We start from the raw sequence: 24,232 nt of genomic DNA on the forward strand, positions 1-24,232 counted from the left end.
TTTCTTAAAAAAACCCCAAACAATTAAGATGTAGATTTAAACGCAAAGCTCGGCACTGGAGACAAACTTTTTTTAACAAATTCCATTTAGAGCAGTCCACTTGGTTACTCACAAATACACTTTACGGCATATTTACAGGTGATAACAGTGCTCAAGACATGTTACGTTTCTACCATCATAGATAATTACTTGCAACATACTCCAAGGGAGCCAAATTTTCCAGAATTTGGACACCACCATGAGGTTTAACTACTTATGACTTTATTTCTAAGCTTACAAAGATTTTCCTTGGAAGAGGACTAAGGCACCCTTTCCTGCTGTGAAAATTATAAAGATTCAAAAGAGAGAATGATCTAATATTCTTTCCACAGACACATTATTAAGGGAAAAGTATCTCATGCAGCATCAGTTATAAGATTTTTTTTAAATTATCCTGCTTAGCTGTTAACGTGAATTCACCACATAGAAGTATCAGCCCACATCAAGGAGCACCCACTGCGAAAAGAAGAACGCCCAGCAGCAAATGCAGCCCATGAACGTCCCAGTTGCCCCAGGGAGAGCGGCCCCTCGGCTTTCCTGGGGGTCCCGGCGAAGGGAGCGAGTCAGCGGTGTGAAAAACGCCAATCACTTGTTTTTAAAATTTTTAAAGTTTAATAGTAATAAAACGGTTATAAAAATAGTAACGCAATTAGAGTAATAACAATTTGGACAAATTGAATTAAGACAATATGAGACAATAAAAACAAAGAGTTACGGACGTCAGGGTACCTTTTTCTGGGCATCACGAGCCCAAAAAAGGACACCCGTTAACAAAGGATTAACCCTTAAGAACAATAGCCCGTTGCATATTCATACACTTCATACATGATGCATAAATTCCATTCAAACACAGGATTCTGTCTGGTCAGTGTCAGCTTCTTCCTTCTAATCCTAACAGCGCCTCCAAGCCGGGAAGAAGTTCGTTTCTTCTGATGAGAAGGCAATACATTCCCTTTCTCTGAAAGATCTAGGTGTGCTGTGTCTGCTATCTCGCTGCAAGCCCTTTCTGTTAAACAAAGCATCTTACATAGCATCGTTTCTATTTTAACAATTTTTATAACCTAAAACTATATTTAACACAGTACTTAAGAAAATTAATACAGCATTATTTTCTAATACAACACATATTCATTTTAATATTTGCGAAAAGCCAATCATAAAATACGTGCATTTTCACAAGCGTTACGGGCGCGGGTGCGGTGTCAGCGGGCAGCGAGCCCCGGCTCCGCGGGCCGGCGGAGAGCCCCGGGCGGAGCTGCAGCGCCCCCGCGCGGCGGCCGCAGGCACTGCGCGGCACAGGAACCACCCGCTCCGTGAGCAATGGAGCCGGGCCCGCTCCAAAGGGCTCGGCTAGATGCCTCTCCATTGGCTTTTCTTTCAGCCAATCAGCGGCCAGATCTCGGGGTTCGATCCACGCCTAGCTGACACGCGCCACCGCCTCTTCCTCCGCGCGGAGCTGTCGTCACGCGCCCCGCGCCGCGCTTTGTTTGGCTCGCGCTGGGGCCGTGGCCCCGCCCCCGCCTCGCTCCCGCTCGACCCCGGCCAATGGGGCGCGTTGCTTGGGGGGCGGGGAGCGCCGGCGCTCTCAGCTGGGCCCGCGCGCCGCGGCCCCGCCCCCGGCCCGGGCAGGGTGAGGAGGAACCGGAACCGCCGCAGCCCCGGCCCGGCCCGAGCCCAGCGCGGTCCCGAGCCCGGCCGAGCCTGGCGGCGCTGGGACCGCGGCTGGGTTTCGGAGTAGCCCGGGGAAGAGGTCGGCCCCACCGCCACGAACGGGGCTGCCGCCGCCAGCAAACCTGGGAGGGCCGCTGGGCTCCGCGCCGGCCGCCTCCGGAGCTGGCGGGTGTGGGCGCAGCTCGGAGGTGCCTGGAGCTGTGGGTGCCGGAGCAGCCGAGGCAGCCGCCGGCGGAGGAGCCGGAGCGCGGAGGCTGCGTGACGGCATTGATGCGGCAGGTGAGGCAGGGGCGGGGGATGGAACCTGCGGGGCGGGACGCACCCGGCCCTGGGGAGACCGGCCCGGCCCCGCTTGGCCCCTCCGGGCCGGCCGCGCTTGGGGAACGCGGCTCTGCGGCTCTTACGGGAGGCAGCGGAGGGACGGCCGCGAGGGTGTAGGCGACTAAAGCAGCTAGGCTGAAGAAATTTTTAGTTTAGGAGAAAAGGGAAAAGGAGGAAGAAGGTGAAAACGAAAGGAGAAAGCAGCTATAACGGGGAAACTGCCCGACTTAGGCAGAATGCTGGAAGGAGCCAGCAGCTGAGAAGTGGGGCAGATCCTGGGGTGTGCTACTCGGGTCCTGTAAGGAGCTGTCCCCAAGGAGTGTGTCTTCGTTTCCCCTCTCCTAATTGTTGGGGGCCAGTGGGTGGGTGCATCGTTTAATTTGCAGTAATAAAACCAAGCTTGAAATTATTTAAGCCTTGCTTATGCAAAGTTTTTGAGCACAAGCTGTTAGAATTAAATGTTTCTGTCCTCAAAATAACTAGAAACGCTAAGTTTTGGTGAGTGAAGAACCAGTCTGTAACTAAGGACCTGTCGGGTGACTAAATAACCAAATTTCAGTGTGAGCTTAGATCCACAGTTCAGAACAGTTTATTGGGCGTTTTCAAGGAGTGAAACATTGCCCAACACAGTTCTGGATGGATTCAGTGTTTTAGCTGAAAATTAGACGGAAAAATATAATTTTAATAGTAGGAATACCACTCTTAAGCAGTAACTTGATGAATTTGTATGCCATATCATGTTGATGCATTTTCGTTAATTTGAACCTTGTTATCCTGGTGTCAGCCTAATCTGTAGTGATTCCAGTGTTTGTCATATTCAGAATTTCCACCTCTTGTTGGATATCTTTTCTTGTTTGTTATCTTTTAGAGGGAAATTGGATGGTGGCTCCTGCCATAGTGTCAAGGTAGCTGCATCCCAAGTGCTCCTTGATTTGAACTGGTTCTTTCTTGGAAGTTGACTTCTTTTAGATACGCTGTCAGTAATATTTTTACACTCTTTAGGAAAAACTAAAGCAGTTGTTGGGTTTTAACAGATAATGTGATTTAATGCTTTAAGCTTGTGTCCATATCTGACATTTTGTTCCAAGTATTTGAAAAAAGCCTTCAGAATTGAGAGGATTTGTGAAGTCCGCACAAGAAGTAGTCATCCCAGCAACTGGTCCCAATGTCAGGTCTGAAAGTTGACAGATGGCTTTGAAGGCCCAGGGATGCTCCCTTGGCACAAGGCTTCAGGGCTGCCCTGCTTGGCCAGGGTCTCTGCATGGTCAGGAGCAACGAGGCAAGGGTGCGCAACCGCTGTAGGTGCATCTGAAGTTTATTGACCTCCAAATTGGAAAAAAAAAAAATAAAAAAAGGAGAAAAAATGGGGTGGTATTAATTCTCTCCCAGCAGAGGCGGCAGGCAGGAGTGCTGGCCTGGGGAGCCAGTCCCTGGCCGTTCCCGGTGACAGAACAGACCCGGCCCACGGTGCTGCCGTCGGCGGGGGCGGCGGGGTCGGGGCTGCCCGGCGGAAAGGAGCGCGGGGAGGTGCGGGGTGGGGGCGGAGGGGAGCGGGAACCTCGGGAGCCTCGGCCAGTCCCAGCCCCAGACACACACAGAGGAGGAGAAGCCGCCGCCGCATCCAGGAGCATGGATCCCCCCCCCGCGGCGGGCCGGGCTGCGGCTCCGCGGTGAGGAGAGAGGAGAGCCCTGGGCCCGGGAGCCGCGGAGGGGTGCGGTGGGATGGGATGGGGTGGGATGGGATGGGGGAGCAGCACTCCCCGCTCTGCTCTGCTCTGCTCCGCCGGCCCAGCGGCTACCGCTCCTTCGGCGCTGGCGAGCGCTGCCACACGCCCGAGTTTGGCCGGGCGATTTCTCGGCCAAAGGCGGCCCGGAGCCCTCCGGGACAGAGACGGGGGGCTACCGGGGGCCCCTGGCTGCCGTTTGGGCCGGTTTGGGAGGGGTTGTGGCGGGGCTTTCCCCCTCCCACCTCGGCACAGGTTGTTGGGTCGGGACAGCAAACGAAGGGGGATTTAGTAACAAACAACGGCGGCCATGTTGAGAGGAATTTCTGCAGCTAAACTTCTCCCCTCTCAGCCCAGGGGTTTCTCTGCCTCCCCGGGGGGCTTCCTGGGCTGACTGTGTTCCCCCCCTCTTTTCTCCCTCTCCTCCCCTGCAGGATGACAGTGAAACTGGGAGAGAGCAGTGGGGAGGAAGGGGTGAAAAAGCTGGGCAAGAGAGCAGGAGGAGATGAGGAGTCCCTGGAAGAAGAAGGGGCAGGAGGAGGAGGAGAGGCAGCTCCAGGCAGCAGCAGCACAAAGAAAGAAGAGAAGATCATTAACAGCAACACTACCAGCAGCTCCCCACCGAACCCCAGCTTGTCACCGGCCCCTGCCTCTCTCCAGCCCTCCCAGAGCCAGGACCAGCATCATTTTCTCAGGTCCAGTGTCAGACCTCAGAGCAAGAGACTGAAGAAGGATTCCCAGGCATCCTCCTCGGTAGGCAGCAGCACTGCCGGGAAAGGCAAAGGTACTGTGTTTTGACACCCTAAAAACATGCAGGGAAGGGGGATGGCAAAGAGGGGAGGCACCTGTGGGGCTGTGGGATGTCATTCTCTTTCTGTAGATGCCATCTTTTGTTTGGTTTTGGGAAGGTGTTTCGGGGCTTGTTTCTCATGGCTGAAATCTTCTTTGTGTCCCAAGGCTTCAGCTTCTCTGCTGCCCACTGTCCTCTGCACTTCCAGAAATGGAGGGTCTGGATATTTATGTGGAGGAGGGAAAAATTCTACATTATTGAAGCAAATCTTTAATGTCTTTATTTCATCTCTCTTTAGTTTTGGGAAATTCCTCTATTTTTATTAGGGCAGACTCTAGCTAGCTGTGTAATCAAGTGGCTGCACTCTGAATTCTGTTCTTGGATAGTAACAAAATATTCACTGGGTGCTAGTTAACATAGGGAAAAAAATCCCACCCACAAAACATTGGTGGTTTCCCCCAGTTATTTCTATTATCCAAATAATTATTTTGGAAACAGCAATGAAATACACATATTGGCATATTTGTTTCTAAGGTATTGGGAGTCCTGTTTCACAACAGTTTGAGCATCTATATGATTTGAGTTTTTATTAAGATTGGTTTGTATACATTTGAAGGTCTGTAGGTACAGACATGCATACACCTGCTTTTCCACTTAGCATTGGAGACAAGAATTTGACTTTTTTTGTTTGGTGCTGTTTCTAACTTGAATAGCTGGAAGGCAGCAGGGATATTTAAATATTTTGGTGCTATTGTGTGTGCTCAGCAGTGACTGATGACATCTCAGCACTGCAGTTGAGCTGTACTTGAGCCTAATTTTGGATATCATGTGCTAAAGAACTCAAGTGTTATTTTCTGTTAATTTTTGAGAAAAACAGCACTCAAAGATTGCATCAACATTTAAAATAATGAAATTTACTGTTGTCTGCTAAATTGAAGTATAACTCCATGTTGCATAAATTTGTCTTGGAGGTTACCTCCCTCTTGTCCATCTCAGGAGTGTGCACATGCTGGGCATTAAGTAAGCATTACGGTTATGATTGTTTTGTGTTGAACTAAAAAAGCAGTGCAAATTGGGATAGTTTAGTTATTGTTATATCAGAAAAAGGTTCTTGAACTCAGTTGCTTGACACTTGGTATAATTGACTAAAGTATTTCTAAATACCTTAGTAAGTCCTCTTTAATCTCTTCAATGTTAAATGAAAGCTCTGTGTGGTGGTAGAGGACAGAACAGAAAGGCCTATGTGATTTTTCTTCCAGTTGCATGAAACCAAATAAACAAACAAATGGAATACCCAGGAGTGTTTAGCTTTGTCTATGTATAATTAATTCCAGGATTGTAAATAGTATTGGATGTGAGGAGGTGTTTCTTTGAAATATGTCTTGTCTGTGATTCACAAGTTGAATATGTCCATTTGAAATTATTCCATTGATTTGGAAGTCCATACATGTGTGAACAAGTATGTGTGTTTGTGTAAGTGTATATTCGTGTTTGTACATGAACATTTATTTCCAATTCCAGAGCAGCAGAATGATTTTTAACTAAGAATATCCAGACAATAGGAAAAGAAATTTCATTCACTTTTGCAATTCAGATTCCAAAACAAACATAAGAAAATTGCATACAGAGCAGAAAATATTAATTCAGTAGTCATGGATAGTGCTTGCAATCACTGTACTATGTTGTCAGGTTTGGGAGAACTTCTTAAATTCATCAGGAGTGACTGTGCTAGAATTATGACTGTGCTTTCACTTTTTCAATTTTAAGACCAGCCACAGCTCTGCCTTGCCAGATTTGGTGTGAATGTGTCCAATTGATTGGATTTTCTGATATGGTGGAGATTATAATTGTTAGATTTTGGAGAACAGAGCCATAGAGCGGGATCCTTTCTAATTTGAGCTCTTTATGTTCACAGATGCCTAATGAGAGGTTTTCCAGGCTTGTCTAAATTCTCCCTAGTGGAATGCCTTGTGATCAGAATTCATAGTGCTCTGTGTTCCGAGCGAAGTGTCTCACAGAGCCAGCTTCTGATAGGGAATGAATGGAAAGGTGGAGATGACTAATAAAGATTGGACTTAAATCCTTTCATTTAGCTGTCCCACTAACTTTCTCCTCCGTCTGTAAGAATAAAAATGATGAAAAGCTGGAGTGCATCAGCTCTGAACCTGAAAGCTTTTGCATTCTTTATGTCAAAGTCAAGGTGATGGCTGCACAAGTAACTTTGACAGTGGCCAACTGGAGTGACCAGACCACGCCTATGCTTGGTCCAGTGAAACCAGAAACTTGTTTTTGTGATAGGCATTCAATAATGCTGTGTAACCCTTAACATTTTATTGAAGTGATTCTACTTCTAGAACCTCTGTATTCTGAAAGGAAGACTCTCACTTCCCAATTTTTAAGGAGTGTGATCAATGCACTTACTTTCTTTCAAATTGTGGTTGCTCAGCAGGGGATGGTTTGTCTCCAGAAAAGTTTTGAAAGTAGTATTTTTTTTTCTATGTGTTGTAAATTCCTTTTTACTTTTGACATTCATGCTTTTAGGGCCCTTAATTGTAGCAGACAAATTATTGATAAACTTGGCTGTAAACTGTGAAAAGAGTGTGCCCACTCAGCAGCTGCTGACTTTTCAACTTTATCTTACTGTGGTTCTGGGAAGTTTGCTCATAATAATTCCCAAGTTCTGCCTCGTGGAGTGTGTAAACATGCTGCTAATAGTCAGATTGACCTGATGTACTCTTTAATTGCACCTTTGAATCCTGCCTCTTGCCTTTTATGTACTGAGGTGCACTTTTGAGTTTAGGGCAGAAATTACATAGGAAGTAGTACAGTAAAATACAGTTTGGAAACTATTTCACTTCAGGAGCCAATCCATTTGGAATTGTGGGAAGGTTTATCAAATTTTCTGCACAAATATCTGAATCTCTGCCTTTTTTTTTATAATTATCGTACTCTGTTCATCATCTTTTAATTGTATTTTCAAGGTTGTAGTCTACACCTCAACTGATGGATGACTTTTAAAGCATGAAGGTTTGAAAGGAAGTCAAGTAACTTGCATGAAACCATAGCAGAAACTTGAAGGACTAGTGGTGTTGAGACAGTTTATTGGGGGAGTTCCAGTCAGAGAGGTCTGTTGAGGCAGGAGATGCAGACCAAGTTAAGGTTGCTGAAAAAGAGGCATTTTTGAGTTTGCTTCTCAAACACTAGTATGCCACATGGTTGCTGAGCACAGGTGTTGAGGTGTGTTTTGAGGCTTTGGTCCATGAAGCCAGGGTGGATGGAATATGTGTGTGTGTGTTGTGACCACGTTGGTAAAAGGCATATCAGAATACATGGCCACAATGTGCTGTAGATGCAGCTTGAACTAGAGTAGAGTATTGCCATTTTCGTGTTTTTATCCATTTTCTGAATGCAGAATGAAGTCAGGAGGACTAGCCTAATGGTGATGAGCTGAAGCTTGAAGATGTCTTTCATGCTGTTCTGGATTTATTCCTAAAATGTGTAGAATGTCTCAAACAAGTATTTGTGTTAGTTTTGAGGTAATAATCAGTTCTTTTTTGAAAAAGGACTTATTTGCTGAAAGCTTAGTTGAATTAAAGTGTTCCATCTTTTGGCATGGTATAGAACTTGCTAAAAAGCAGTCTGGTTTGTTTCAGCATGCCACAGTTTTATGTTTGGTAGCATGTGGGTTAAATCAACTACTGTCTTCTGTAGAGAGGATGTAGATACTAAAAAACCTGATGTATGTGCTTACAGTGTGTTGTATTGTAACTTCCTGAGTTCATGTGTTGCAGAATATATTGTAACCATCATTTGAGATGTTACTCCTCCAGCATTATTTCACTGAGACATGAACCAAGTTTAAAACCTACTGGCACAGTCCATTGTTCTGACATTCTCCTTAATTCTGTCCCTCTCACTTGCACTTAGTACCTCTTCCTTCTATGCTGCCCTGACATGATTCATTCTTTGCCATGCCATTTACACAGTTCTCCCTCCCTCCCTTTTGCAGTGGCTCAGGACCAGGACTCCACAGTATCTCATCCCATGCCACGAGAGGAGGATTTTCTTTCTCTCTGCAGTCAGTACTGAGCTCTGACAGATGCCTGCCTGCAAGGCTGCATGGCCACAGTGTTAAGTGGAACTGTATATTGAGTGTTATGGGTGTTTTCTTCAGGAAGAGCAAGAGAATAGTGATTTACAGGAGATGGAGGAGTGACCAAATGTATAATAAACCATGGGGGTTTTTTTATTGCTCTTCTGGGTTAGCTCAGATTGTGCTGCCTTTGATACATTGTATACTAAACAGATCCTGTCCGGAGAGAGAAGCAAACCTTCAGTATAGGTTTGTTAGAAGGCTCAGGTTGACAATTGACACTCTGTATACTTTTAGCACATTCAGCTATCTCTAATTTTCTAACTATTAGCAGTCAGGAGAAGACAGGTTGCCATTGTCTGTGTAGGACAGTTAGGAGTTGAGCCTGAGATTAGCTGAGTTGGTTAGAGCATGGTATTGAGAATGCCATGGTCACAGGTTCAGTTCCTGTATAGGCCGTTCATGTAAGAGTGGGCTCCATAGTCCTTGTGGGTCCCTTCCAACTCAGAATATTCTGAGTCTGTGTTTCAAACTCTGGATGTTAATTCCAGCAAGAACACTTCATGGCACAACCCTGCCATAAGACATAAGCTGTTCTAGACTTGCCCTTCTCAGGTGTCCATGCTGTGTCCTGTGGAGGCAGGGTGGAAACTTCCTTTCTAGTTACAAAGTTAGCAAGATGAAGTTTGACTTGTGGGGAACTTGTCTGTTACAGGTTGACATTTGCATCCCACCCTTTGGGGAGTGAGTTAGTCCTTGCATTTGGTATTTGAACTGCAGCAAGCAAGAGTGTGAATGCCCCATCTTGTTTATAGAGATATTCCCAAATGGATGTTCCACCTACAGTGACTGGTGACTCCTGGAGAAGTTAAGATGGTGTGAGCTAAGCCTATAATCCAGCCTGTATGTTGGGATACAAGGGTGTATATAGTGAGAATTTACTCTGGGGATTCAGCTTCTGTGTGTGTGCAGTCTGTCACAGAAGATACAAATCAGCTGGCCTGTAAGAGCTGTCAGTGGAAGACTGAAAGGCAAATTCTGAGATGCTACCTAGAAGGAAGAAGTTGTGGCAGTAGTCAGTATGAGATCCTAATACTATCAGTGTTTGCTATTATAAACATGTATTCCATTGTTTGTCATTTTCATATCAGATTCTGAAACTGCAGTTTTTAAACATCTTTATATAAATTTTTGCAAGTGTTTATGTTTTGCTTTGAACTAGAGACAGCTTTTTCCATGGGAATGTAGTTTGATATGGCAGTATGCCAGTCACAGATAAATGATGTTCTAATAATGGGACATATAGATGGGTAGACAGCACTGGACAAAAGGAAGGAATAAGTTTCTCTGGAACACTGGTGTTCTGACCCATGATTTTGTTGGGCATTGCAGTTCAAATACTGAGTACAAAAACCTGGAGTCTTTGCAAACTGTTGAAGGCTGAGGGAAAATGCTGGCAGTCATATCCAAATGATGGCCTTGTACCTTGTACACAAGTGCTGGTGCTCTGGTAAACCTGGAGCAAAGGGAAGGAGTTGTTACAGCTGTAATGATGTGGATGTCTGGGGCACTGGCTGGGAGATGAAGGATGAGTAGGCAGTGGGAGAATGTCCAGCTTGTCTTTGTCTTGTCTTTTCTATAAATGATTTCACATTGAACAAACACCTCAGCAGGTTGTTAAGAGTGAGTCCCCTCCTTCTCCCCAGCATTCTGAAGCAGTGATGGTATAGCTGGCCTCAGGGGATCTCCTTGTTTTAATGCATTGATGAAGTTTTAAATCATCCATTATTGGGAATTAATAATAGAATCGTCAGTCATTAGTGAGGGGAAGAAAGCTCATTAGCTGTTCTGTATGTTACAAGAATTGCATACAGTAAGATTGAAGTAATGAATTTATGGGGGGTAATTTATTGATGTATGACTGGTCTTGTTTTTGCCTTTTATCCTGAACTGGTCTATAGTTATTTTTTTTAGAATATAGTACATTCCATTGCCATACCAAGGTTCAGTATACTCTAAGGTGGATTGGGATAACCTCATGATCAATATTAGCATGCACAGCAGTAAGAAAGTTTATGCCAAGGAATGATAGAACAAATGCCTTTGTTCCTGAAACAATTGAACGACACGTAAGAGCTCTGTAGAGGTGACAGGATATTCAGGTTTTTACATCTTCGTATACAATACTCTGAACAATTGTCTGGATGGTCATTTATAAAAGAGTTTTAAACAAAAAAGATTCTCATAAAATTCCCAGGACTACAGTTTGTCTTGTGGAATAGTAAGTGTGCATAAAAGAACAAATGATCAATTATGAACTATGTGTTCTTTGTAGAAGTTGAATTCATGGAGTCCTCAGCATGTCCGTTAGAACTCTTCAGTCCGTCTTTTACCTACCACTAAAATATAAATGAACATAAACTGAACTTTAAATTCTAATGAGAGCATAAAATCTTCACTGACACTTTAGCTTCTTATGCTTTTTAATAAGGAAAACTTTGTGTACCAAGTGTACTGAACAATCTTTAGAAAATCCTTGATAAGATCTGTTCTTCAAGCAACTTAGTTAGGATTTTATTTGCTTGAGTAAGTATTAAAAAAAAAGAAAAACTCCCCCAGAAACTCCAGACAAAAACCAACTGCCCAGCACACAAATGAAATCCCCAAATCCTGCATTTGTTCTTCCTCTGAAGGATTTCTCAGTAGTTACGGATCTGTGATAAGAATAGTAACTCTGGACTGAAATCCTGTACCTGTCTTCTGATAAAGGACATCATCTGTGTTGGGAGCTGGTAGCAACAGGAGATTGGAGATTGAGTTTGGGGACTGACTTGTTTGACTTTTCCCCTTCTTGACCAAAGATTTGTATTTCATTACTGTGCAAATTATGATATTCCAATCTCACATTTGCAGAATGAGGAAGTGTCAGTTCTGTCTGTGTTGGGTTTCTTCTCAGCCATCTGTAAAAGTGATCAGTTTTTTTCTTGTGGTTTTCTTTTTTTAAAGGATTTACCTCACGAGTGCCAGAATTAAATGGCTTAAATTTCAATTATTTTATTAGTGGCTGAAGACTTTAGGAAGTAAAGAAGCTGTTTATTTGAGAAGCTGTTTATAAATTCATTTTATTCTGTATGTCTAATGGTTTTTCATGTTTTGCCTTGTATGCTTCCCTGTGGTAGACAGTAATTTTTTCAAAAGAGGCAAATAGTCATCCCTAGAAATAAAAGAAACATTAACTCCGAAATAGTCACAATATCACATTTTATTTCAAGTAAATATTTATTGTATGCATGAAAAAAATGTGCTTTCACACATCCTGTTCTCTTCCAAGTTTGAAATCAAAATATTCTCCATTACTTGTGCAAACCACCTTCTCTAGGATTTGGAAAAAATATTATTTTGTTGCCCAAAGGAATTACTTTCAAATTACAACTGACTTGTTAAGATTTACATACAAGTCTTTAAATCTCTAAAGCATGGTGGGCCTGTAACAGCTGATTCTTCTGATACTTTAAAAAAAATACTGTTAGAATTGTGAAAGTGGGATCTCTGGATTCTTGAATGAGATATATATGTATGTATGTATGTATATAAACAGTGGCTTTGTCAGGTAAAAAAAACCTGCTTCATGAATTTGAGAAAAGATAACTAACGTTTTAAGCCTAAATATGAAAGAGAGAATTATGTTGATATATATAAAAGTTAAGGAAACCGATTGGGACCACTGTACTGTACAAACTGGGTGCATAAACAAATAAGCTAAGGCAAGCAATTATATCATGAGGTAAAACACAAAATGTAAAGGCCAATAACTGGAGAATAGTGTAAGGAAAGTGTAAGGAGCATTCTTTATAAATAAGCAATGAAAGTTTATTGTTAAAAGTCTTCTGCTTTATTAAGTACATGTCTGCATCAATAAGGGCTGTCAAATCCTAAATAATTTTTTTAAATAAAATTGAAGATAATTTATTTTGGAAATATAAGTTACTGGGAATGTTTATATTCTTACAAAAAAAATAAAGAGTGCATTTTGGGGAGTTTACCTTAGTTTCTGGATTAGCACTCTGATATATAGTGTCAAACTAGGCATGGTGTATTGTTTATAGATTTTCCATCCTGTTTTCTTTCCAGGTCCCTACTTGAGTAAACAGCAAATTCTCTTAGTTTTACCCAGCATTATTCTCATTTCTTCATAGCTCTTTTTCCATGTTTTTTGGATGCTGATAACTGACGAAGGGACAATCAAGGGACAAATCAAGATTATACCTCTGTGCCTTTTTCTGAAAGCCACAGCAGGATTTGGGAAAGGAGAATGGGTTGAGACTTGCTGTCCTCTGGATAGCTGAAGTTTTACTAGATGGGCCATGTCAGAGGTGGTGCCCTGAGGATCATACACTGTGGATCAGATTGTGGAAATGCTCATCTGTCCTTGTGTGGTGAACTAAAGTCCACATCTCTCAATCCTTCCCTCTCCGCAGTTATTCCGGAGGCAGCAGCATCAAACCAAAGACAAGGATGTCACCGTTCTGCCTATTTTCCTCATGGACATCACTTTGCTCCATTGGTCAGCTCCCTGCTCAGCACTGCTCAGGAGGTCCCCCTGCCTGCAGGGCAGTGACTGCAGAGCTCAGCAGCATATAAGCATCAGCAAGGGTTACCTGGTAGAGGCTGCTGTGGTACATTCCTGCTTATTTGTGATACTTCTGGAAATAAAAAAATAAGCCATTGAAATCTTCCCCTCATTTTTTGTACTTTGAGATTTTATTCCTGTAAAATGAGCCTTGTTATTTGCCCATTGTATGTCAAGTGAAAAAGGAGAAAATTTTGAGTTACTCCCTTACCTCTATCCATGAATCCTCTTGTTGGTTTAATATTCACTCTGGTCATGGTTTTTTACAGCAGCAGATAATGGAGGGGCTGCACCTTGTGGCACATCAGGAATTCCTCCCAGCAATCCTGCTGGGAATTCCAAGTCAGCAGCAAGGAACCTGGGTTCCTCGACAGGAGAGAAGGAAGAAGGGAAGAAAGTCCGACGGCAGTGGGAGTCGTGGAGCACGGAGGACAAGAATACTTTCTTTGAGGGACTGTATGAGGTACATATAGAAGAAAATAACAGACATAGATGGCTTTGGTTAGAGTCTGGATATTCCTAAAGAGGGTTGATTAGGGTGAGATTGGCAGGAGCAGAAGGCCACTTACAGATGAGCATTTGTAGGGCCATACATGGGGCTGTAAAACAACTGTCTGTCAGAGCTACATGTCAAAAGTGTCAAGTTTCTTTTTTTTTTCCCTTTAAATACGAAGGAAAGATTTCTGAGTTTTATTAATAAATGTTTATAGTAAGTTCAGTTGTTATTTAATTATGGTTCTGTTTCAAATGAAAAAATAATTAAATTATGTCCCTGTCTGAACTTTCAAAAGCAACACACTTGCTCTGTTATAATACCAAACAAGAAAAGTTGCTCTGTTCTGAAGAGAATTGTGTTTAATCTTTGGCCCTGAAGAGGCTAGAGCCCGTTCAGTCCTTGGGCCGAGAGACAAGAAGTTATATCATCTTATCTTCTGTCTCTTATGTTTTATATGGTGGATCCCTGCTCGTCCTGTTCCTGTGATGATTTCAACAGCTTATCTGTTTTAAAACTGCATGCCAAATGTAAAAAAGCAGTGATGGGGAGTTTTCTTTGAACATGTGCATCTTTTTGAATTTTTTTTTTTTTCATCATAGGTATGGTATCACATGCACATGTTTTGTGGACAAACGGAACACTTAAACAGTGTTTTCTTTTTTTTTAACTCCTCTGAATTGCAGTAGTGTTCCTGGCAAGCAAGTAATTTTTAAGCCATTTCACTGATTTTTTTTGAATAGTGAAGCAAATTTTTAAAAAAATTGTTTTAAGGTGGATCCAAGACTCAGTTTGTTCAGTCCCTCCTACCATTCATTTTGTGGCACTGCCTTTCAGAAAAGATTTTCATACTTTGTGTTGAAATCAGTTCCAACCTTTTCCGAATACAAAAATTTTGTGGTAGCAGGAGTTAATGTGTATAAAATCAAGTCTTTTGAAACTCAAACTTTTTACTCCTAGTAACAGTAACATGAAAAGTACTGTAAATAAAACTGCAGATGGTAAATATGGTATGTTTTTCATTTACTCTAGTCAGAAGTGGTGGGGGGAATGCAGAGGAAAGTAAAGAATGCTCAGGGAGAAAATCAGTGTTTTTAGTCCTGCTACTTAACACATTTGTCAGTAAAGTTGGATGATTTTTTCAATTTGGTAGCAACCTACTGTTTTTATTTTGAAACAGCTAAAGAAATTGGAAAGTAATTAATTTGGTATCCATATTGCATTTTATATAAAACAAAGGAAGCCAGTGTCATTCTTTCACAGTTGAGATCTGGTCCCCAAAAATTTTGTTTATGACCATTGAAGTCCAATTTCCCACGAAGAACCCCAAAGCCCCTCACATTGTTTGACTTGACTTACAGCAAGATCCAAGTTTGGATTTGAGTATTTCTATTTGATTTATTCTTTCTTCAGCATGGGAAGGATTTTGAAGCTATCCAGAACAACATTGCCCTGAAATACAAGAAGAAAGGCAAACCAGCAAGCATGGTGAAGAACAAGGAGCAGGTCCGGCACTTCTACTACCGCACCTGGCACAAGATCTCCAAGTACATTGACTTTGATAATGGTTAGTATGCACCAAAATGGGCTTGGTGCAAGGGTTGCAGTCCTGCCTTTTAGAGGTGAGGAAATAAAAACTGAGGAGGAACAGGGAGTTCACAGTGTCTCACTTCTTGTTTTTGTTAGCATGGCCCTATCAAGGTTCATGTTTTGTGAAAAATGCTTTCCAAAGCCTGGTGTTTATATCACTACTGTTCTGTGAATTCACCACACCATAGTAAATGCAGATCCTTCTGTTAATACTTGGGGGAAAACCAGGTTCAAGGAAATGTTTTTGTATTGTCAGGAACACACCTTCAAGAACTGCTTAGACATTAATCAGGCATGGCTCCATCGAGCACACTGACCCAGCACCACTTTGCAATTCTTGGGGGAAGGTAGAAACAAATCACAGTCCAATACAAGTGTAAATGATGGCATATTTGCTCCCACTTTAAAGAAGTTTGAAATTGTACCATGGGTTCAATAACTTATGATTCCCAGTGCCATATTCCCCTTCCCATTCTTTTCCCTCCTTCTGCAAGTGGTTTAATGAAAACGAAATTAGGAAGTCAGATAAACTGCTGGTGGTGTTTTATAACAGTAACATTTTAATTTAAAATGGATTTTTATCAAATCCATACTATTTAGGAATGGGCAGAGAGGATTCAGCTTAGTCTGTGGGTGGCCTAATCTGAATAACAGGCTAAAGAAATGTATTTCAGAGTGACCAGATTTTAGTTTAGTAAGATTGAGTTGTTCTGACTTTAGAGTGTCAAAAATGTAATTTCTCCCATTAGCTTGTAATTAAGTAATAGTCTCCAGAGTTTTCTGGTCATTCTGATGGTCTATTCTAAGATGCATAAATTTGTGGTGGTTGAATTTTTTGGTCTTTGAATAACTCCTGAATATCAGCAAAATTTTGGATAGTAAATTCATCTGTAGTCTGTGGCCAAAGCCTCTCAAGTTAAAAATAACTCTTCAGGGAGAAATGGATGTGGAAAGAAGTTAAAGGAATGCAAAGCTAGTGTGCAATATAATCTCTTTATCACAGAATCAACTAGGATGAAAAAGACCTTTGAGATCATCAAGTCCAACCTATGACCACCTTGTCAAGTAGACCATGGCACCAAGTGCCACATCCAGTCTTTTCTTAAACACTTCTTGAGACAGTGACTCCACCACCTCCCTGGGCAGCCCATTCCAATGCTCAGTCATCCTTTCTGTGAAGAACTTCTTAATTTCTGTCCTAGAGCTCCTCTGATGCAGGTTAAGGCTGTGTCCTCTCATTCTGTGACTCAGTGTGTTAGAGAAGAGATTGACCCCCCACGTGGCTACACCCTCCTTTCAGGGAGTTGTGGAAAATGATGAGGTCTCTCCTGAGCCTCCTTTTCTCCAGGCTAAACAACCCAACTCCCTCAGCCACTCTTTACAGGACTTGTGTTCCAGACCCTTTGCTGCCCTTCTCTGAACACATCTGAGCATCTCAACATCCTTCCTAAATTGGGGGGGCCCAGAACTGGACACAACACTCAAGGTGTGGCCCAACCAGTGCTGAGTACAAGGGAAGAATCACTGCCCTTGTCCTGCTGGCCACAGCATTTCTGATCCAGGCCAGGAGCCATTGGCCTTCTTGGGCACACTGCTGGCTCATGTTCAGTCAGCACCCTCAGGTCCCTTTCTGCTTGGCCATTATCCAGCCACTCTGTCCCCAGCCCGTAGTGCTGCAGGGAGTTTTGGCCAAAGTGCAGGACCCAGCACTTGGTCTTGCTAAACCTCACTAAAAATTAAAAATAATGAGTTATTAAAAATAAGTCATTATGGAGAAATGGATATGGCTAGAAAGAAGCTGAAGGAATGCAAGCTAGTGTACAAGCTTATGTACTTAGTATCATACTATGTGTGATGGTACATACTATACTGTGAATATGTAGTTCTTTATGAACTTTTGTGTTCCTGGGCTTAGGTTACCTAAAGGAGGACTTGAGTATCTCAACAACCTGGCACAAGGTGTATTTGGGAGTTCTTTTTTCCAAACAAGGCAGCAGTTTAAGATGAAGCCATTAGTATTTTGTTTAAAAGCCAGTGTTGCAGTGAACACAGTATGGAAGAATTTTTAAAATAAAAATCAGTTATGTATCTGTGTCTTTGGGGTCCAGAATCTCATTGTCTGAAGGAATTTTAACAGTCAGTGCAGTAGTTTGATTAGGTTTAATATTAGTAGAAATACGTGTGCTTGCATTTTGGGATCAAAGAGAACTAAAGTTTTGATGAATAGACAAGAATAAATATTTTCACTTGGTTTGTAAATCACAAGACTGTCCTTGCTATCATAGATCTTTAGGTCTATTAGCATTAATGTCTGCATCTTGTATGTTGAAGAGAAAGGACAAAAAAAAACCCTTGCAAAGTTGAATAAAATGCCATCAATTTTTTGTGTAAAAATTTAGAATCTAGAATTTGCATCAAATCTCTTAGGATGTGTTTGTGCGCCCAAAAAATCTGTCATCTGGAAAATACAAACCTACCCCTGAATTTTCATGTGAAATTGTTCTGTATACATTTGCTTGGGGGCATCTGGACATTTCCCTTAGAATTTGTAAACAATTGATACTGGACCTAGCTTTATTATGAATTGGCTTTATTTTGCATATTGAGCAGTTGCATATTTGTTTAAATTCCATGGAGTTTGTTTTCCTGTAATCTAAAAAATGCCATAAAAAGAAAGTTGGTGAACCAGTCCCATTATAGTGTTTCTTGAACCAGAACTTAATTTTGCCTTTGTGATTTGTCTCATAATTGAAAATACAGATCCTCTCCTTTATAGTGTTGAAATGAGCATTTACAATGTAGCTGTGCGTATCTGCAACCTGCATCTCACTGACACCTCTTCTGCTTTCTAGTGTTTTCTCAAGGGCTGAAAAAATCTTCCCTGGAGCTGTATGGCTTAATCTGCTATGGGGAACTAAGGAAAAAGATCGGGGGATGTGAGTATGAATGACTTCAGGTTATTTTTACATTCTAGAATCAGAAGTTACTACCCTTGAGGTTGGCAGTGTCTAGTTCAGTTCCACTATTAAGTTCTTGACTGTTGCTGTAATCTGTGGTGTTATTTCTTCATTAAATGCATTTTTATTTTTACAGACCTTCCTTAGTCTGTTGCATTAGTCCACTTTGATAGATTTCTTTAGCTTTATCTGTCTGCAAAATGCTGTGCATGTATTGCCCACAGGTGACAGGAAAACATACTCAAAGCTTAGATGATCTATTCTGTTATTATTGAAACCTAAGCAATTAAGGGTGTAAATGATACTACTTACACCCAGAATTATTTGTGCCCATGCAGTCAAAATCTGGGATGGTGTATTTTTCCAAGTTTTTCTCTAAATGTTTGCTCACTGTATCCTGAAGACGAAAAGACAGAAATCAGAATTGGAAATAACTTTACTGCCTAAGCAAGATGGGTTCTGACCTTGTCAGTCCCAGAGTCCAGTTTTGTCCATGTCAGTGAGTGAAGATGGAGGAGTATGTGCCATAACAATGCTCTGCTGTTTGCTGGCAGTTGATTAACTGCATTAGCAACATACCTGAGCTTAGGCTCTCAGAACTACAGAGTGGTTTGGATTGGAAGGGACCTTAAAGACCATCTTATCCCAACCCCCTGCCATGGGCAGGGGTACTTTCTACTAGACCAGGTTGCTCCAACCCCTATTCAACCTGGCCTTAAACATTTCCAGGGATGGGACACCCACAGCTTATTTGGGCAACCTGTGCCAGGGCCTCTCCACATTCATAATAAAAAGTCTTCCTGTTAAGACCATCAACGTTTGTCCTGTCTCTTCAGGCCCTGCTGAGAAGTCTTTCCTTGGTTTCTTTTTCCTAAGCTTTCTTTAAGTACTTCATATGCTGGGACCCCCAGAGCTGCAGGTGGAATTTCACCTGAGTAGAATAGAGGATCCCTACCTTACCCTACTGTCCATACTGGGGGGATGAGCCCCAGGACATGGTTCCTGTGGTTTTCATGGCTTCCAGACCAGAGAGAGCTGTGACATGATTGCCTTGAAGAATGGGCAGAGAAACATGTGCCAGTTCGTGTGCATGCACCTTTTTATCCATGTATTTTTTCATTTGTCCCCAGGCTTTTTGCACAGTGTTACATCATAGTGCATCTTCTACCTGCTTTGTTTAATTTGTGGGACATGGAGAACCATCAAAATGCCTTCACTTCTTTGTGAAGTCGTACTACTTGTAAGGTGAAATGGACATGAAAGTGTTCATGCGTGAACAAGTACAATTCCTAAAAGGATTATGGGATTTTGGGAAAGGTTTTTAGCTATGTTATTCCCTTACCTGGGATTGCTGTCATAACAGGTAATGAACGAGACTGTTGTGAATGTTCATACTGACTTTATTCTGTTTGTTTAAAGATCTCTAGTGTGTTAATTGGAGAAGCAGTGCTCAACTTGGAGAAGCAATTTTGAGCTGTTTGATGACAAAGCAGGTGCAGAAGCAAGGCACATTGCACTGTCAGCAGAGATCAGTGTTAGTGTTTCTTTCCTGTACCCACATTTCTTTTACAAGCAGACCCTTCTTGCTATGACTGGGAGTAAGATTTCACACGGTCACCATGGCAATACCTGCAGCCTCTCTGCTCTGTCTTTATAGAACTTTGGGACTTGGCTACATACTTTACTCACTATCACTTAGAAAATTTTTGTCTCCAAGACCAAAGGTACTCAAAATGCAGGACTGTACACCCATTTATGACAGGTCTACTCTATAGAAAAGCAGTTTCTTCCTTCTCCCCCCTCTTTTTTTCCTCTTGTGGTATTCACAGCCTCATAAATGGAGAAGACTTACTGAGAGCTATTGAGACACGAAAACACTCCAGAAATACTTTTAGCATTGCCAGGGGGAGGTTAATTGTTCAGTGAATAGATCTAGGCCTAACTGTCATATAAATGGAGTTACCAAAATTTCTGTCTAAAAACATGCTCTGTAATGCATATGAAAAAGTGAGGGTTGCATGTGCATTTTATTATTTTTATTTACTCTTGTAAAGTACTAGGGTGCTATTTCATTCTGCCTTGCTGCCTTAGGAACAGAGACTGAGCAGGAAGAAGCTTTGCTTTTTAATAACCCAGTGTCAGATTAAAGCCCAATGTTCAAAGATGGCTGTAGTACCTAAACTAGGATTATTTAATCCATGTGTAAAAAGTAATTTTTGTGGCAAGGACCATGTAAAGCTTGCATGTTATGAAAATACAAACTTTCCAGAAGAACTATGTTACAGCAAATTTATGCACGTTAATCCTATGTGAGAATAAAATGTAATAGCTTTGGAAACCCAATAGGACACAGAGAAGGCCATGGGTTTAACAGTGTAAATCCTAATTCACTGTGTTATCTCATTTACTGGAAAGGTATGGATGACAAGAACGCAGCTAAACTCAATGAGCTCATTCAAGCCGGGTAAGTAAGAACTTACTCCTGACACTCATAAAACTGTGTTGTTCAGTTGGATGTTGTATTGATCATCCAAAGTTTGGGGCATTTTTTAATTTTCAAGAACAGAAGTTTGATGTTTTCCATTCTTAGTTTGTTTTGTATTAGGAATATTATTATTTCTCCCCTTTTCCATAAAGCCATTAATTGTTAATAATAAGAAATTATGAGTTAAGTTTAATAAAATAATTCAATGGGAATTCTTTACAGAAGCTACAGCACTTAACCATGTAGATTCACTCAGGGAAATCATAGAATTATTTGGGTTGGAATCCAAGATCATCAAGTCCAACCATTACCTCAGCCCTTCCACCACTAACTCCTGTCCCAAAGTGCCACATCCATAGGTCTTTTAAATCTCTTCAGGGATGGTCACTCCACCACTGCTCTGGTCAGCCTGTTCCACTGCCTGACCACACTTTCAGTGCAGAAATTTTCCCAGTATCCCATCTAAACCTCCCCAGGCACAGCTTGAGGCTATTTCTTCTTGTCCTGTTCCTTGTTCCCTGGGAGCACAGCCTGACCCCCACCTGACTGCACCCTCCTGTCAGGAGCTGTGCAGAGCCACAAGGGCCCCCCTGAGCCTCCTTTTCTCCAGGCTGAGCCCCTGCAGCTTGCTCAGCTGCTCCTCATCAGACTTGTGCTCCAGACCCTTCCCCAGCTCCATTCCCATCTCTGCACACATTCCAGCCCCTTAATGTCCTTCTTGCAGTGAGGGTTCATGTCCAAACCATTCTACCTCAGCAGGGCTCACAAGTCCTGACTTTCAGACCTGAAATGACCCTTCAGTACATTGGAGGCCTCAGCCCTCCAGTGACATTAAGAACAAGTGTTCTCTTTCGCTTCTAAAGAGTGTTGTGGGATTTGAGGTTGCAGTCTATGATTCGAAGCCCTCCTAGAATGCAGAAGGGATTAGAAGTTGTGTATTATTATAAATGAGGGCATACCTGATTTGTGCATCAATTTTTCCAAAGTAGTTCATCTTTTAGAATTTATGTATTTTAAAGTGAAATCTCTTTGAAAGGACAAGGCATGTGGTTACTTAGGAGGCATTGATGTCTCCTTGACCCCATCTTTAAAAGTGATTTGAAAAATCATTATTTTCTGTCTCTGTTACAGATATGCTTTTACCTTTTACATTCTTGCTTTTACGGTGTTCACTGTAGTAGGCAAGTCCTTGATGAAGTAAAGTTGGCTGTAGACAGGAGCAGAAGTTTGCCCCCTCAGCAGCTGCAGTCTTTTGACTTTGCCTTGAAAATATGGATATTTGGTGTTCTCCCTTTCTTGTGTTCTCAAATGGAATTCCCAGATTAATTTCTTAGGAGTTGAACAATCTTTCCTCTCTTGGGAGATGCTGTTTGTACAGTGTGCTTGTGTTGATGGTCTTCAGTGTGATGCTTGAATCACTTGTTCATTCTTCTGTTAACTGCAAGGTTTTAAATTAGAAGAGAAATTCCCATGTGGTTTGGGTTTTGTACAATTAGGAAAATATTAACAGTATGTTCAACGGCATTATTCTTAAAGCGAATTACCTCTTTAAATTTGACTTACCAGTTAAAGTAAACCTGGGATGAGCCTTCATCTGTAGTTCCCCGAATATCTCTAAGGTTCAGAGTATCAGCAGTTTGCTTAGTCACTCTGTGCTATACTAGAGTGCCTTTCTTATACTGGGTTATCCAAACAAACTGAAGCATAGCAAATGAGCCTGATGATGTTTAGTGAGCTGTAGTATCAGTCTATCACTTTGCATGATTCAGGCTTTAGTTCTTCTAATTAATTGTTGATGAGAGCTAGTAATTCCTGTGTCCTGTGAAGTCTAGGTGTTTACTTCATGAAAGCCAGTCTTGTAACAAGCCATTTTGGGAAGAGGAGTCTTTGCATTTGGAAGTATTTATGCTAATCTTCTGCACCAAAACTAGAGTGTACGTAACATTAACCAGTTGCTTTAGCACAGGCTTTTTGTGTACATCTGGGAGGCCCATTTTTGTTTCCCTTTTTCTCCTGCATCCCTTACCCCATTTGGTGGTGAACTTCATCAGCTGAAGAAGAACAAACTGTGTCTTCATTACCACCTGGATGTCTGCACCACCTGCACGTGCAGGGCAGCCTCATAGCTCCCAGAAGCAAACACATTGCATGTACCTCAGTTGGTTCAACTTCTCATCTTGCTCAGTGATGGTACAATTCTATGAGCCTCTTCCCTCTTTGTAATCAGCTCTTTCTCCAGTTGCTAACATGTTTCTTTCAAGTGTGACACTCTTCTTCTGAATGCAATGCACTTTGTAAGGCTTGTCACTGAGGAAAGCAGTAAAAGTGAGCCAGAAGTGATTAAAAATGGGGAATGTGAACATGCATTATTCTGATGGTCTGCTCCTTAAGTTGGTAAACATTCTCTTCATTTAATTGGTAAGAAAAGTCAAGAAGGGTTCTGAGGAGCTACCTGGCAATTTATTTGCAGCACAACTCCTGACCCTGGAGTTGCATGCTCTAATTCAATGCTTGTTTTGCATCTCTTGTTTCTGTACTAATCTCTTGGAGTGTGGAAAAACAAATGACCCTGTCAGGGACTCATAAGAAAACCATATGTAAAAGCTTCCTAGTTGAGCTTATAACCCAGGTCATGCATACTAAGGCATGCCTGACAACTCCAGTTGTCAGCCGACCCTGGTAAGTACCAGCAAAGTCTCTGTGTGATGCATCCCTGTTTGCCTGTTGTACATCTCTTACTTGGCTTCAGAATGTCAGAAACAGGCAAATGAGGCTAGTCAACAGCCAGTGGTACAGGACTTGTTGAATAAATGGGGAATCTTGCAGAAAATAGATCACAGTTTACATCTTTATAAATGCAAGGGGAAGCTAAGAATTATTCTGTCAGCTTCTGTAACTGTTCTGAGTAGTTCAGCATACTCAGGGCAACACTGACCTGCTCTAGCTGCTGAAAGACAGGACCACTCTCTGTCCAGTCCTTTGTGCTAAGATTTTTGTTACAGCATTTTAATTTTACTACACATTTATTATGTCATTGGATGTATAACAAGAAAAAAAAGGATGTATAGTGGTATAGCAGAACTGCTCAGTAACTAATTTAAATAAACTTAAACTGAAGGTTTGTTGTTTTGTTTCATTTTTAGGAGGGAAGCATTATTACTTAACTTAGATTTTGCAACACCCTTTACATTTAATAAAAAACTACATAGGAATGAATAAAAATATTTCCTCGATGTCTTTGTAAATATGTAGAAATTTTGGGTAAGTTAAAAAAAAAAACAAAACCAACCAAACCATAAAAAACACTTAATTAAAGAAGTATTGTAATGGTGCACCAGTTAAGCAGAGCACTCTTCAGTGTCTTGTAGTGTATGTGGTTTTACCCCCCGACTTGAGAGGCTCTTTATAACACAAGGTAAGAAAGGCAGAAACCATTAAA

General features: G+C 41.9%; 1 protein-coding gene across 5 annotated transcripts in view; it reads left to right on the forward strand.

Moving 5' to 3' along the window:
* The first annotated feature begins 1,667 nt into the window (after positions 1-1,667).
* The window catches only part of CRAMP1 (cramped chromatin regulator homolog 1), a 48,911-nt gene continuing 26,346 nt past the window's right edge, over positions 1,668-24,232 (forward strand). For 2 of the 5 annotated variants that reach the window (XR_009419626.1, XM_059484370.1), the window contains exons 1-6: positions 1,668-1,989; positions 4,190-4,539; positions 13,538-13,731; positions 15,175-15,328; positions 18,204-18,287; positions 20,724-20,772. Coding sequence is in view for 4 of the 5 variants with exons in the window: in XM_059484370.1 (XP_059340353.1) it covers positions 4,191-4,539; positions 13,538-13,731; positions 15,175-15,328; positions 18,204-18,287; positions 20,724-20,772 (830 nt within the window). In the remaining variant the exon portion in view is untranslated. Of the gene's footprint in view, positions 1,990-4,189; positions 4,540-13,537; positions 13,732-15,174; positions 15,329-18,203; positions 18,288-19,459; positions 19,672-19,701; positions 20,033-20,723; positions 20,773-24,232 lie in introns of those variants that run through there. The other 3 variants (XM_059484371.1, XM_059484372.1, XM_059484373.1) reach the window with 3 other exon arrangements.

The sequence above is a fragment of the Ammospiza nelsoni genome, chromosome 17, assembly GCF_027579445.1.
Source record: "Ammospiza nelsoni isolate bAmmNel1 chromosome 17, bAmmNel1.pri, whole genome shotgun sequence".
NCBI lineage: Eukaryota > Metazoa > Chordata > Aves > Passeriformes > Passerellidae > Ammospiza > Ammospiza nelsoni.